Source organism: Conger conger, chromosome 12 (genome assembly GCF_963514075.1).
Source record: "Conger conger chromosome 12, fConCon1.1, whole genome shotgun sequence".
Taxonomy (NCBI): domain Eukaryota; kingdom Metazoa; phylum Chordata; class Actinopteri; order Anguilliformes; family Congridae; genus Conger; species Conger conger.
Genome location: NC_083771.1, coordinates 30,579,328 through 30,593,910, shown reverse-complemented (window position 1 = coordinate 30,593,910; position 14,583 = coordinate 30,579,328). Strand labels below are relative to the sequence as shown.

At 40.5% G+C, this 14,583-nt stretch overlaps 1 protein-coding gene across 1 annotated transcript; it reads left to right on the top strand.

The window, feature by feature from the left end:
- The first annotated feature begins 6,933 nt into the window (after positions 1-6,933).
- On the top strand, positions 6,934-13,393 carry LOC133142476 (peptidyl-prolyl cis-trans isomerase-like). Its single transcript, XM_061263719.1, has 5 exons — positions 6,934-7,224; positions 8,972-9,002; positions 9,546-9,634; positions 12,542-12,714; positions 13,032-13,393. The coding sequence occupies exons 1-5, from the start codon at positions 7,156-7,158 to the stop codon at positions 13,162-13,164; spliced, it is 495 nt and encodes a 164-aa protein (XP_061119703.1). The 5' UTR covers positions 6,934-7,155; the 3' UTR covers positions 13,165-13,393.
- Positions 13,394-14,583: the final 1,190 nt, after the last annotated feature.

The following is a 14,583-nucleotide window of genomic DNA, read 5'->3' as shown; positions in this document are numbered from 1 at the left end:
CTCTCTTCCCCTTTTACTTTCGTCATTAATATTGTTTGAGCTGTGCACTTTTACAAATGTCTCAGCAAGCATTTCAGCCTTCTCCCCATTAGACACAGCTGACCTTTCTACATTATTTAAAACTGGATATCCATATTCTCTCTTAATCCCATTCATTTTTTAAACCATCCCCCATATTTCTACTACTGGTGTGTCTCTACCAACTGAGTTACAGAAATTCCTCCAACATTTTCTTTTTTGTTTTCTTAACAATTGTCCTCACCATGGCTTGCCTCTTTTTATACTCAATTAAGTTCTGAAAGTTCTGAGTTCTTTTCAGAAGTCTGAAAGCTTTATTTCAATTCTTCACTGCCTCACCACATTCTTTTGTCCACCAAGGTACCATTTTCTCTTTACCCCTACCACGTTTCCTTGTTATGGATTGCTCCGCTGCTACCGATACTGCCTCACATATCCTCTGATTTACTATTTTGATACCTTGTCTCGTGTCAATTTCCATAATTTCTTGCTCACTCAACTCCTTAAATTTATCTCAATCTGCCAATTTAAAATTCCATACCTTTAGTCTCCCTGTGGTGTCTTTTCCTAGTCTCATCCCTACGTTAATTAATGTTAGATAGTGATCACTACCCAAAGTGGATTCTCTTACCACTTCCCATGAGCATTTCCTCACCACAAATTCAGAGGCTAATGTTATGTCTATCCCTGACTCCTTAAATGTATTCTTGTTCCATTTCCATAATTTAAACATACACAAATTTTTATTCTCCATTAGTTCTTCAATTACTTCACTGCTGCTGCATATGATATGTTGTTTCCTACTTTTACTTGCTGAATTTCTATCGCTTGCTTCCTAACCTCACACCCTCTATATGATACACTTTGTGCTCCTCCACAATTGCAGCACTTAACTTCATCCTTCTCTCCACATTCTCCATATTTATGATCCCCTCCACATCTAGCACATTTACATTGACATTTTTGTCATTTGGCAGACGCTTTTAATCCAAAGCGACTTACAAGTGCATAGGTTCTACACAAGTCAAAGCATCAGAACTAGGAAAGTACACATGGAACACTGTTCTAAACATATAGTCGTCATCATAAGTGCAATTTTATTTTATTTTATTTTATTTTATTTTTTTGGGGGGAGGGTTAGACAAGGATAGGGATATCAGAAAGGAGGGGCGGGGGAAATCAGGAGGGAGGACTAAGGTAGAGTTTGAAAAGGTGTGTTTTGAGTCTGCGTCGAAATAGGGGGAGGGATTCTGCGGTCCTGACAGTGGTAGGCAAGTCATTCCACCACTGAGGAACCAGAACGAAAAACAGGCGTGAACGTGCAGCTCGACCGCCAGGTGCACGTAGTGAGGGAACCATAAGGCGACCAGAGCAGGCAGACCGGAGTGGTCTAGCTGGGGAGTAGGGAGTGATCAAGGATTGTATGTAAGGTGGGGCAGTCCCCTTAGCAGCCTGAAATGCCAACACTAGGGCCTTGAAACATCTTTGTTTTCCTTTACAGACTGCAGCAATATGGCCATATTTCTGGCATTTCTAACACCTCAGTGGTGGAGGAACATAAGTTCTCACACAAACTCATGTAAACTACTGAAACTTTCAGGCAAAACATCTTCCTGAAACTCCAACATGACAGACTATCCACTTTCTCACCAAATCTTACTACCTTAAGTCTCTTGATTCCCTTCACCTCTCATATTTCCTTTCAGTTCCTCCAAGTTTTCTTAAACTTATTGTTGTACGGCTACAAGCAACGTTATTACCCCTCTCAGTAACCTACCTATATACCCAATATTCGATTATCAATAATCTCCTTCCCACAAATATTCTTAATCATCAATGCCTTATCTCTCGGTTCTACATTTTTACAAATTATTAGTAAACGTCCATCTCATAGGACCTTTGCCATCTGAATATCCCCGATCTTTTTCTTCAAGGCACTTGTTAATGAAATAGGGCTCAGTCTCCACTTCATTTCCCTGCTTAAATTTCACAAGTACCTTGTATTGTACACTTATTACTTTCCTTTTAACGGCACGTGTTTCTTTATCGTTCTCCTCTGTGCTTGTATCGTCTAGACCTCTTCTACCACTCCTCACTCCCCACACCCCTCTCCTCGTTTGACACAATTTCTCCTCTGCCTCTACCCAGTACTGTTTTATTATTCGTTTTTTTCCGTTCATCTAAATGCATATCTTCTTATTCTTCTTCCTCCTCTGAATTCCCTCCACTACTACCCGCCATCCCGATCCCGATCAAAGGACATATGAGTAGCTATTTAATTTAAACATATCAAGCTACAGGAACAACCAAAAACCAGTAAGTTTGCTAGCTACTTTCCGCTCAGTCGCTTACATAGAGCTCATACAGCTGCGTGAAGTTGGCAAATGTTGCTGGCCACAATTGGAGAATTCCGGTTCGCATTTATCAAAATAAAAGTTCGGTGAATTAAATTATTTATGAACTGTAATTTTGTCAATTTTAATTGTTAAATTAATACAGTTGGATATGATTGTGATGTATTTGCAGAGAATATAAAATTGTACACAAATTTCAATGAAAACTGTTTGCCACCTGTTGTTGCTGTCTGTCAAGTGTGGTATGGGCATGCATTGCCATAGACTGTCAGTTGCCACCCAACTCATTTGCATAGCTCATAACTCAAAAACTAGAAATTGTTTCAAAATGAAAGGGGGTATACATTTGTTAGCTGGACCCTTATCTTTAATATTAAACAGTCCTTTCTGTGAAATCCTGTTCCGAGCAATTGTTGCTGTGTTTCTAGTGTGGGGAGGCCATACATTGCCATAGACTGTCAATTGCCACCCAGCTCATTTGCATAGCTGATAACTCAAAAACTATGAATTGTTTCAAAATGAAAGGGGGTATACATTTGTTAGCTGGAACCATATCCTTAATATGAAGCAGTCCTTTCTGCAAAATCCTGTTCCGAGCAATTGTTGCTGTGTTTCTAGTGTGGGGTGGCCATACGTTGCTATTGACTGTCAGTTGCCACCCAGCTCATTTGCATAGCTGATAACTCAAAAACTAGAAATTGTTTCAAAATGAAATGGGGTATACATTTGTTAGCTGGACCCATATCTTTAAAATGAAACAGTTTTTTCTGCAAAATCCTGTTCCGAGCAATTGTTGCTGTGTTTCTAGTGTGGGGTGGCCATACGTTGCTATTGACTGTCAGTTGCCACCCAGCTCATTTGCATAGCTCATAACTCAAAAACTATAAATTGTTTCAAAATGAAAGGGGGTATACATTTGTTAGCTGGACCCATATCTTTAATATGAAACAGTCCTTTCTGCAAAATCCTGTTCCGAGCAATTGTTGCTGTGTTTCTAGTGTGGGGAGGCCATACGTTGCCATAGACTGTCAATTGCCACCCAGTTCATTTGCATAGCTCATAACTCAAAAACTATAAATTGTTTCAAAATGAAAGGGGGTATACATTTGTTAGTTGGACCCATATCTTTAATATTCTATAGTCCTTTCTGTGAAATCCTGTTCCGAGCAATTGTTGCTGTTTTTCTAGTGTGGGGTGGCCATACGTTGCTATTGACTGTCAGTTGCCACCCAGTTCATTTGCATAGCTCATAACTCAAAAACTAGAAATTGTTTCAAAATGAAAGGGGGTATACATTTGTTAGCTGGACCCATATCTTTAATATGAAACAGTCCTTTCTGCAAAATCCTGTTCCAAGCAATTGTTGCTGTGTTTCTAGTGTGGGGTGGCCATACGTTGCTATTGACTGTCAGTTGCCACCCAGCTCATTTGCATAGCTCATAACTCAAAAACTATAAATTGTTTCAAAATGAAAGGGGGTATACATTTGTTAGCTGGACCCTTATCTTTAATATTAAACAGTCCTTTCTGTGAAATCCTGTTCCGAGCAATTGTTGCTGTGTTTCTAGTGTGGGGTGGGCATTCATTGCTATAGACTGTCAATTCACAAGCTGCTCATTATAGACCTATATACCCAGGGATAAACCCAAACCATGCAACTTTACAATGAAATTAAAGTCAAATCAACTTTATTTGTGTTGCACATTTCACGCTATATTTGTCAGTACATGCTTTAGAGCAGTGCTTCTCAACCAGGAATTTATGAATTGATTTATTTAATGTAGGGCATTTTTGGTGGTATGATTGGTTCAGTTATTAAATTAGTTGTTTCAGTTTCTGGTTACAACAAAAACCTTCCGGCAAGACTAGAGTTGAGAAACACAGCTTTAGAGCAAGCCCCAGCCTTTCCCCCCACAAAAGCAAGCCTAGGGCAACAGTGGCAAGGAAAAACTTCCAAGGTGGAGAAGGAAGAAACCTTGGGAGGAACCAGACTTAAGTGGGGGGCCCAGCCTCCTCTGGCTGGCTTACGGGTGACAATGATGGTCAGATAAAACAATTAACAATTAATTATGAACAATTTGTTCATGTGATGGGTTTTGAATGTGTGTGAGATTGGCAGGGTGCAGATGAAGGAGGTGGCAGTCCTGGGGCAGTATGTGGGGGGTGTCTCAGCGCTGCAGTATGATTGTGATGAAGACAAGGGGGAAAAATATGGCAGTGGGAAGTAAGTAGGGACACAGATGGGACTTGGAAACAAACCGAGGCCTTAATTGTAAGGAGGATTTACTGTTGGGCTAATTCTAATGAGTATTTAATTTTAAGTTAAGTCATCTAGGACAACCTTTCGCATTTTACTTGGACTGCAATTTAACTGATTACTATCAAGTATTATACTTTTTGAAAACACAAACGTAAAGTCCACAGCTGCTCCCATCTAACTGACCTGGAAAGGAAGGACATTGGTGAGCATATTCAAAAACAAAATTTACTGGATGTAGTTTTCCTGTAATGCCAAAATACTGTAAACATCAATAGAGTGAGAGACGGTCAAGAACTGCTAATAAAGATGAGTTGTGGTGCTTCAGTGAATCCATTAATATTGCTTTTAAAAATATTTTTCCCTCTAATATCCTGCAATGTTCCATTGTAATATGAATCATGGTCCAATGTAACGAATCTAAATTCACTGGAACAAGGACAAATTTAAATCTCCACCAATTTCTTTTTAAATTTGGTAAATTTGGCAAGACCTCAATTGTCTCGCAGTACAAACTAAACAGTTCCTGGCTAACAAATGTAGAGTGGACTGCAAGAATAATTTTTTCGGGTACTGTTCTGATTAAAAATGACAGGTATGTGTTTATAATGGAATCATTTAGCCAATTGTTTCCAGGATTTCACAGAAAGGACTGTAGAATATTAAAGATATGGGTAGATAGAGTAAATAAATTGTTTCATTTGGAAACAATTTATGGCAACGTATGGCCACCCCACACTAGAAACACAGCAACAATTGCTCGGAACAGGATTTTGCAGAAAGGACTGTAGAATATTAAAGATAAGGGTCCAGCTAACAAATGTATACCCCCTTTCATTTTGAAACAATTCATAGTTTTTGAGTTATGAGCTATGCAAATGAGCTGGGTGGCAACTGACAGTCAATAGCAACGTATGGCCACCCCACACTAGAAACACAGCAACAATTGCTCGGAACAGGATTTTGCAGAAAGGACTGTAGAATATTAAAGATGAGGGTCCAGCTAACAAATGTATACCCCCTTCCATTTTGAAACAATTCATAGTTTTTGAGTTATGAGCTATGCAAATGAGCTGGGTGGCAACTGACAGTCAATAGCAACGTATGGCCACCCCACACTAGAAACACAGCAATAATTGCTCGGAACAGGATTTTGCAGAAAGGACTGTAGAATATTAAAGATGAGGGTCCAGCTAACAAATGTATACCCCCTTCCATTTTGAAACAATTTATAGTTTTTGAGTTATGAGCTATGCAAATGAGCTGGGTGGCAACTGACAGTCAATAGCAACGTATGGCCACCCCACACTAGAAACACAGCAACAATTGCTTGGAACAGGATTTTGCAGCAAGGACTGTAGAATATTAAAGATAAGGGTCCAGCTAACAAATGTATACCCCCTTTCATTTTGAAACAATTCATAGTTTTTGAGTTATGAGCTATGCAAATGAGCTGCTTGTGAATTGACAGTCAATAGCAACGTATGGCCACCCCACACTAGAAACACAGCAATAATTGCTCGGAACAGGATTTCACAGAAAGGACTATAGAATATTAAAGATATGGGTCCAGCTAACAAATGTATACCCCCTTTCATTTTGAAACAATTTCTAGTTTTTGAGTTATCAGCTATGCAAATGAGCTGCTTGTGAATTGACAGTCAATAGCAACGTATGGCCACCCCACACTAGAAACACAGCAACAATTGCTCGGAACAGGATTTCACAGAAAGGACTGTAGAATATTAAAGATATGGGTATATAGAGTAAATATATAACCCCTTTCATTTGGTAACAATTTATAGTTTTTGAGTTATGGGCTATGCAAATGAGCTGGTCGTGAATTGACAGTCAATGGCATTGCATGCCCTTACCACACTGTAAATACAGCAACAATTGCTCGGAACATGATTTTAGATAATAAATGTATCATTTAATATATATTATACATAGATTTAATGTATGCCCCTTCATATTTGGCAACATTTTTTTCAAACAGTAAGCAGGTATGCAAATGAGCAGTTATTGAACCGACAGGGTCAAGCAATTTATGCTTGGCCTACAATATAGTAACTAGTCAAATAGCAAGCTAGTTGTTTGCTGACTTTTATAAGTTCTATCAGCAATTAATTTAAACAATGGTAATTATGTGAGGAAGCGCAGCAAACGCGGTAACTATGTTCTCATTATTTAACGTTACTCAGCAGCTCTTATTTTGACGGAAAATCACAGGAAGTTGAAACCGGAACTTCTGTACAGGAAGTCTAATTGTTGCCAACTTCACGGAGCTAGCTCATACGTAGTACTTCGGATTCCTGATCCAGCCGATTCTTTCCGGTCGACCTCTCCCATACAGGGCGATCTAGTCCCCTCATTGGCTATTGACAACTTCCTCAGTCCTTCTGTATGCCTTCATTTACGCTCGCGCGTTTGCGTTTCCATTTCCATTAAATCAGCACCGGCAGTGATAGAGGGTGAAGCATTGTTGTACTGAAGGCTCATAACGAGGAATCACCAACGTTAAATATGGCAAATCCGAAGGTTTTCTTTGACGTCGCTGCAGATGGCAATAAAATCGGCAGAATTACCATGGAGGTAAGAACTCGTGCTAATCGCTTGAAAGGAATTCGACAGTTTTCCAACTAATTAGTTGGTCACATTCATTAGTTTTACTTGCTAGCTTTCTGCGCGGGATAACTGGCTAGCTAATTAGCCAAGTAAATTAGTGAAATTACCCGGAACAGCTGGCTAAATAGTTTGCAAGATCTATCATATTTATCATGCAAGTTGCCTAGATAATCACCATGGCAAATTAATCTCTTTTTTTTGTGTACAGGTGTGTATTCTAACTGGTTCAATAGCTAACGTAGCTGAGCGTTTAATTGTTAGTATTCAAATTGATAAGCGCCTTAGTTGGCCAAGTGATTGTGGTCCATTATGTGTACGAATAACCCTATTTAGTGGTGAACATGAGATTATTCCGTATATACTCACTGCCTATCCGCCCCATTCATTTAACCATGAACACGTTGTAAGAGACACGAGGTGGACTGACCGCAGAAGTGACGTTACTTGGCTACACCGAACTTCGTAGCAGTGTTTATGGGTCGTAGCAACTGCGTTCTTTCGGATTTAGTCTAAAGTGCTTATCGACAATTGCAGCAGCAAAGTTAGCTGTCGGTGTTGTGCATTCGGTATTTGGCTACCCACCCATGTTTGAGCGCGTTACCTCATTTTAGTCATGCAATTAACGTTACTACAGACGCCATTTTCGTTCCACGAGTGTCAATCGGTAAACTGGTACAGCAACCATAGTTTTCATTCAATATAGCTAACTAGCTAACATTTTCAGTGTTGCATTTCAAGTTCGCTCATTCTTTGGTTTTCTGGCTATGTGTAGAGTGAGCGTTGTTTTTTTTTGGTTACGGCAGATCCGAACAGATGAGCAATGGTGGGAAGGTTATCTAACCTATCTACGTAATGACAGCATTTTGGTAGCGTTATCACGTTGAGTCGAAAGCGCGGATTTGTGCAAGAGAGCAAGAGAGTCCGAATGTATTTTGAAACGATAGTTGTGGTCGCCATTTAGTTAACTTGTAACAGCCGGTTAGCATGTTTGGCGCAGATTGGAAAATTACCAAAAATCTAACGGGTGTGTCGGAGGCGGGGCTGTGGTCGAGCAAGTCTGGTTTGAAGACTGCGCGTTCCATCACGGAAGAAAGAGGAGAATGGGATGCGTCGCGTGACGTAGCTATGGAAGGGGGGGGTGTTCTTATTAAAGTGAAGAACGCCGACAAACTTGTGAAGAGACAAATTTAGTCCAAGGCCGAACTGGTAGAAATATTCTGTCCTCCTCTGTAATATATTAGGGTGCATAAACGGCAGTGTGTGGGTATTACTTCATAAGCATGCAAAATATAGCATTAGCTAAAATCAGTCTAGGGCATACAGTACTACCTTGTGTTCAACCCACTATATGAAAGTCACATTGAATGGTGTTTCAAACGATGCACTGCCCTCATTTGTTGCCATCTTGGCCAGGGCCCCCTCTGTGTGCAGTTTGAATGTACTGGGTGCTCTGGTTTCCTGCAACAGTCCAGACTTAGGCTAGTTTGAGTCTAAATTGCCCATAGGTGTGAGTGTTTGAATGAATGGTGTGTGCCCTGAAAATTATTCCCTGACTAAGACTAAGCTGGTGAATGGATGGAAGGATATTATTATTATTATTATATATATATTTTTTTTTCACAGTGTTGCAACAGCAGTGCCTGAAGATTGATTTTAAAGTTCTGCTTTTTGATCTTTTTTTTAATCTCTTCTTTTCTGACTCCCCACATCACAGCTGAGGGCCGATGTTGTCCCCAAGACCGCAGGTAAGCAATCCACCTCTGTCAAAATTAACATCTTGGACGAAAATAATGTCTCATCAGAGTGTAAATTCCTGAATGAGCTGACTGGGCACACACCCTGTAATTGTCATGGTTTAATTGTATCTGCTGTTTTACTGAGACCTATGAAAGAAACTAAATTACTGCATTCTTTCACCACTGCCCTTGGAAGGTTCACAGTGAGTTTAAAACAAAGTTCTGCTGACAAAAAATAAAGGCAGACCAGTTGTGTTGGATGCAGCAGCTTTCTTTGCCTTTATCCCATGAATCCATGCAGGAGATGACTTGTATAGATGACATCAAGGGGGGTCTTCAAAGACACTTGGTGGGCTTCCATTGTTAATGTGAGCCCACCTGGCCTGGTCAATTTCTGATGCAGTGGCAGTTAATGCAGTGTTGTCATTGTATCATTATCAGCCAGAGTGGCAGGAAGTGCTATGATGAGCTCTGTCAATAGAAAAACTGCAAAGCAAAGTGTTCTCAATGTTGGCAAGACTGGTTGGGGAAAAGTTTCTCTTCTTTTCTCAGAGAACTTCCGTGCCCTCTGTACTGGGGAGAAGGGCTTTGGCTACAAGGGGTCCTCCTTCCACCGTGTCATCACTGATTTCATGTGTCAGGTAAGTGGTGTGGGGCGGTTGAGTAGATTTCAGAAAAGGCCAAATTCTCAAAGAAAGCCTTTCTGGGCCCAGGCCCCCATCAAAATATTTGTGGACAACAATGGCAAGGGAAAATCTCTCTGGAAAGGAATTGGCCTTCTGCTCCTGGCAGACTAAAGTGATGAAGGGGCGGCCTGTCGCGTAGTGGTTAAGGTAAATGACTGGGACACGCAAGTTTTGTGGTTCTAATCCCGGTGTAGCCACAATAAGATCCGCACAGCCGTTGGGCCCTTGAGCAAGGCCCTTAACCCTGCGTTGCTCCAGGGGAGGATACGTCGCTCTGGATAAGAGCGTCTGCCAAATGCCAATAATGTAATGTACTGAAGGAGCATGGTGAGATTCAGCTTTTAGCTGTTCCCCATGTCCCATGGAGGGCTGAGGGTATGCAGGTTTTCATTCAAACCCGTTGGTATACCTGCTGATTTCATTAACGCATCTTTAACCAGAGAGGAGCGTTCATACTCCCTTTGTCAAGGCTGCCCAATCCATTTCCAGGTAGATTTAAACTCCCCTGGTCTATAGAATGATTTTGCTCTCGCTGAAAGCTACATGGTGCTCAACTGCTGTGCGCATATAGGCCGAGTCAAGTCTCAAGTCTCCAGAATGGTGCAGCTTAAACCACAGTATGACTGAAATTCATGACGATTCTTTTGCTAATTGAAGATATCGAAACCAGAAGTGTACAAAACATATTTTGTATATGACATCAAGTGTGTGACAACTGAAGAAGCAGTATTATCAAAGGCAGACCAAAAGATAGTGGTCATTTCATTTATTTATTAATATATTAATGAACTACCAGGCCTGAGGCAATGTTTGGGAAAGCCTTTCTCAAGATGGCTGGAGAAAGGCTTGCCAAAACTGCAGGTTTGGTGTGGTAGGTAATATCAAGATGCATCAATAAATAAGATGATGAATAACCATGCTATTTAAGAACTCCGTGACAATGTAAGCATTACCATGGGCTATAATATAAGATGATGATCAATGACAAAATGGGGGCCGGTTACGTGAACATAGATTCATCTTAATCCTGGACTGAATGCAGTTTTGTACGGATAATCTCCAATTAAATGTCATCTAGGACTAGGCTTAATCTGCTTCTGTGACTCAAGAATAATAATTATTACTATTTGTAAACAAAGTAACAAAGTGTTGAAATTTGTATCACGTTGCAGTGTTGGTTTATTAATATGCTCTTTTTAATTCTTAATTAGTTCTTAAAAAGGTAACTTAAGAATTTAACTTTTTAATCATATAAAAATTTTTAATAGATAATAGCTAGAAATCGGGAGCTATGATTTTGCCACTACATTAACATTATGCTATAAGAACCTTGAATCCTAAGGAATGCCATTGCACTGTTGCATTGTAAAATTATAAATTTCAAAACCGCATGCCACTATAGTATATGCCAAACTCGGGTTCTACGGTTGCTTTTAATGTTAACGTCAATTACAAACGAGCTCTCTCAAATACAGCTCATTGGTGTATGACACTGGAATACCAAACAATGTCCACGCAACTAGTACATCATGTCACCTAACAAGACATTCAAAATCACTCGCTGTCCTGCTTGCACATCGATCTTAAAGACCATACTGAAAGTTTTTAAAAATATCAAAATCCCATTACATGGCTGTTTTACTGAAAACGCTGCTGATTGTGTGAACAACGTTGATAGAGGGGCTTTTCAAGCCAACCTGAAGTTTGTTTTAACGTTACTGTAATGTTACCTTAGTGGTTCTAGCTTCCATAGCTTTTCAAGAGCAACCATCTGAAATGCAAACCGACATCGCTTCAACTTGGCAGTCAACAAAATAAAAAAATATGGGCTTCTGTTATGCTGTTTAAACGGTGACACCAACATTATATTTAGTCTGAAATGGGTCATTTGGCCAACACAACAGTTTAGACAAGTTATGTTAACGCAACAGTGAACAGCGGTGAGGATCAGGTCTGGTGCTGGTAAAATGACTTTCCTGGATGAGTTCAAGTGTCTGAAATTTGACGTGGTTGCTCCGGCATCTCATTTTGTTTCGTTTGAACCTGCCATTTTTAAACTCAAACGCCACAACATGCGGAACTGTAATCTTGGCGAGCTATGCTGCAAGGAATGCATCATAGGGTGTTTCTATGGTTGCGACTAAAAGGTGCACGGTGTGGCGCGTAAAACGACGTTGGGTGTGTTTTAACGAAGGTATATCTTTCATATAAATAATTAAAATAATAATAGACATTATTCACTTCATCATTTTCACAATGACATTTGGCAGACTCTTTTTGTTCACGAGTCCTTATTGACGAGTCCAAGTCAAGTCTGGAGTCCGTGTATGTGCGACTCGAGTCCCCATCTCTGCTACACACCGCCTGTTTATAAAAACATTGTTCCTTTTCTGTTGTGTTTATGCTTTACAAAGGGACATTGATCTCTAAGCTTTACTGTTCTATATATTGCCGTGTTGGGCTTATTGTCATGCCTTTGGTTTAATCTACAAAGTTTGAGAATGTTGTAATTGGTGCAATGAGCTGCTGGTGCTGAGGTTGCCATTTGTGCTTGCTGTCCTGTGTCGCGCGTAGTTGGTAAACATTTTTCAGGAGAACAATCCCTGCAGATAGGAGTTGGCATGAATGGCCACTAACATGAGTAGTAGCCTACTCTGATCGGTACTCTTTATCGGCCGATCCACTTAATGAAGTGCTCTGTGCTCTGATCGGTTCTGAAACGATGTTATCGGTGCACCTCTAATCAGTCTTATGGCATCACTGCTCCAGCTAGCTTCCCTTTGAGTGTGAGATTTCTGTAGTCATTTCTACCGTTGTTCCCTATTCTAAAAATCACAATCATGTCTCCCTGTCTTTTTGCAGGGTGGTGACTTCACAAAACATAATGGAACTGGAGGCAAGTCCATTTATGGAAACAAGTTTGCAGATGAGAACTTCACTTTGAAGCATACAGGGCCTGGCATCCTGTCCATGGCCAACGCTGGACCCAACACCAACGGCTCCCAGTTCTTCCTCTGCACGGTTAAGACCGCATGGTGAGCCCCCCCCCCCCACGGTTGTGCCTCCCACTATTGTTCATCAGTGAACATGGGATCATTGCGGTGTGCATGCTGGATGTCTTCTGCTTTTAATGGCTGATGTGGGTGGCACTCAATTCTATTCTGTGCATCAAATGTTTCTCCCAGCATGGAGATTACATTAACCTGTACACCTGACCTATCTCTCCAACGTATGAATGCAGGTGGACATGGTGCCAGCGCTGTTTTGGGGGGTTTCAATTATGTCTTTTGCAAATGATAAATCCCCTCCTGCCCCTCTTTTGGCTTTCTCAGTTTGGTGTCTCTCATTTCAGGCTGGACGGCAAGCACGTTGTGTTTGGGAAAGTTATCGAAGGGGATGATATTGTGAAGAAAATTGAAAGCTTTGGCAGTGAGTCAGGCAAGACCAGCAAGAAGATCACCATCGAAGATTGTGGCCAGCTCTGAGTCCCAACTGTGTACTGATGCCCTGCCCCACCGCCACAAAAAAATTATCCTCATTATTCCTCATCTTTTCCTAGTATGAATATACTGCATTTGGCTGGCTTCAAGACTTGTAAATGCATCATTGTTTATTATGAATTGTATTTGATTCCACCAGGAGAAAATATTGGGCACCCTGTGCATTAACTCTGCAACAATCTTTTGAATAAACAAAATGATTCCAAACTTTGAAGGCCTGCCTTTCCGCATATCTGTCACAATATTCTTCCTGGCTTAATGCGAAGAGCTGCTTTTACACGGATTTAGTAACCAGGAAAAACTAGGCAGGTGAATATTGTTCATTTGCCTTCATTTCAATGCAGCAGTGGCTGTGCTACTGACATTTGGCCAAAAGAGGTCGCCCTCCCAGTGCGAACACAGTAACATTTGCTCTGTCCCACAACGCGCCTATTCACAGAGCCTGTGACTTTAATGTTTGTCTAAATTGGATATGCCCAAAATGCTCACACAACCCACCTGTATCATATTGCAATTATTTTACTGCTGTTATAGATACAGTACTGTATCTGGTGTAGGCTTAGTCCAATGTGCCGAAGTTTCTAAAATCCTTTTCAACAAAAGCAGATTGCCTCTTGTGCTTTTCTTGTGCTGTTCTTGCTCTAGAAGAGAAGTGTAAAGGATGGTAACCAGGTGTATGTTTGGAAAATGGAAGGTATCATATGATAAGAAATGGAAATGATTCTACTTGATGCACACCCTACAATCAGATGTATTTTCAGCTTTCTCCACATGACTTCTCGCAATTGTGGTGTCCCAAGTCATGGCTGAAGCATCTCTCTGTCGTGTGGTATAATATTTGTTGATGGGTGATTTTTGCAACACTTGCAAATGCTTCTTTTGTTGGGGTTTTCTTGGGTGTTGGTTGGGCCAATGCAATTCAATCTTGCAGGATGAGTTGTTGCTCATCAGCTTCCTCTGTTTCCCTATGCCATGCTAATTCTCAGTCGATTATATATATTTTCATATATATTTATATTTATTATTTTTTTTGCGGGGGGAGTCAACAGGGAGGCAGATGAAATGCCATCAATTTGCAAAATCATGAATCCAAACAAACTTGATGTGGGATGATTTACCTTCTCCCTTTAACATGCTCTTAGCCAGAGCACCTCGCACAAATGTTTTATCTACACTCCATTGAAATATCTGGATATTCCTTTCAGGTCATGTCCTTTCATTCATACTTCAACTGCCGGAGGATGGAAAATTAATCACTATCCACAAGTAGTTATATACAGCTACAGAAAAAATAAAAGGAACACCCGAATAAGCTTCATGAAGTACAGTGTGCAAACCACAGATATGGCTCCGCATTAATTATACAAATATGCCATAATTTATATTCATGTTGACTGATGGAAA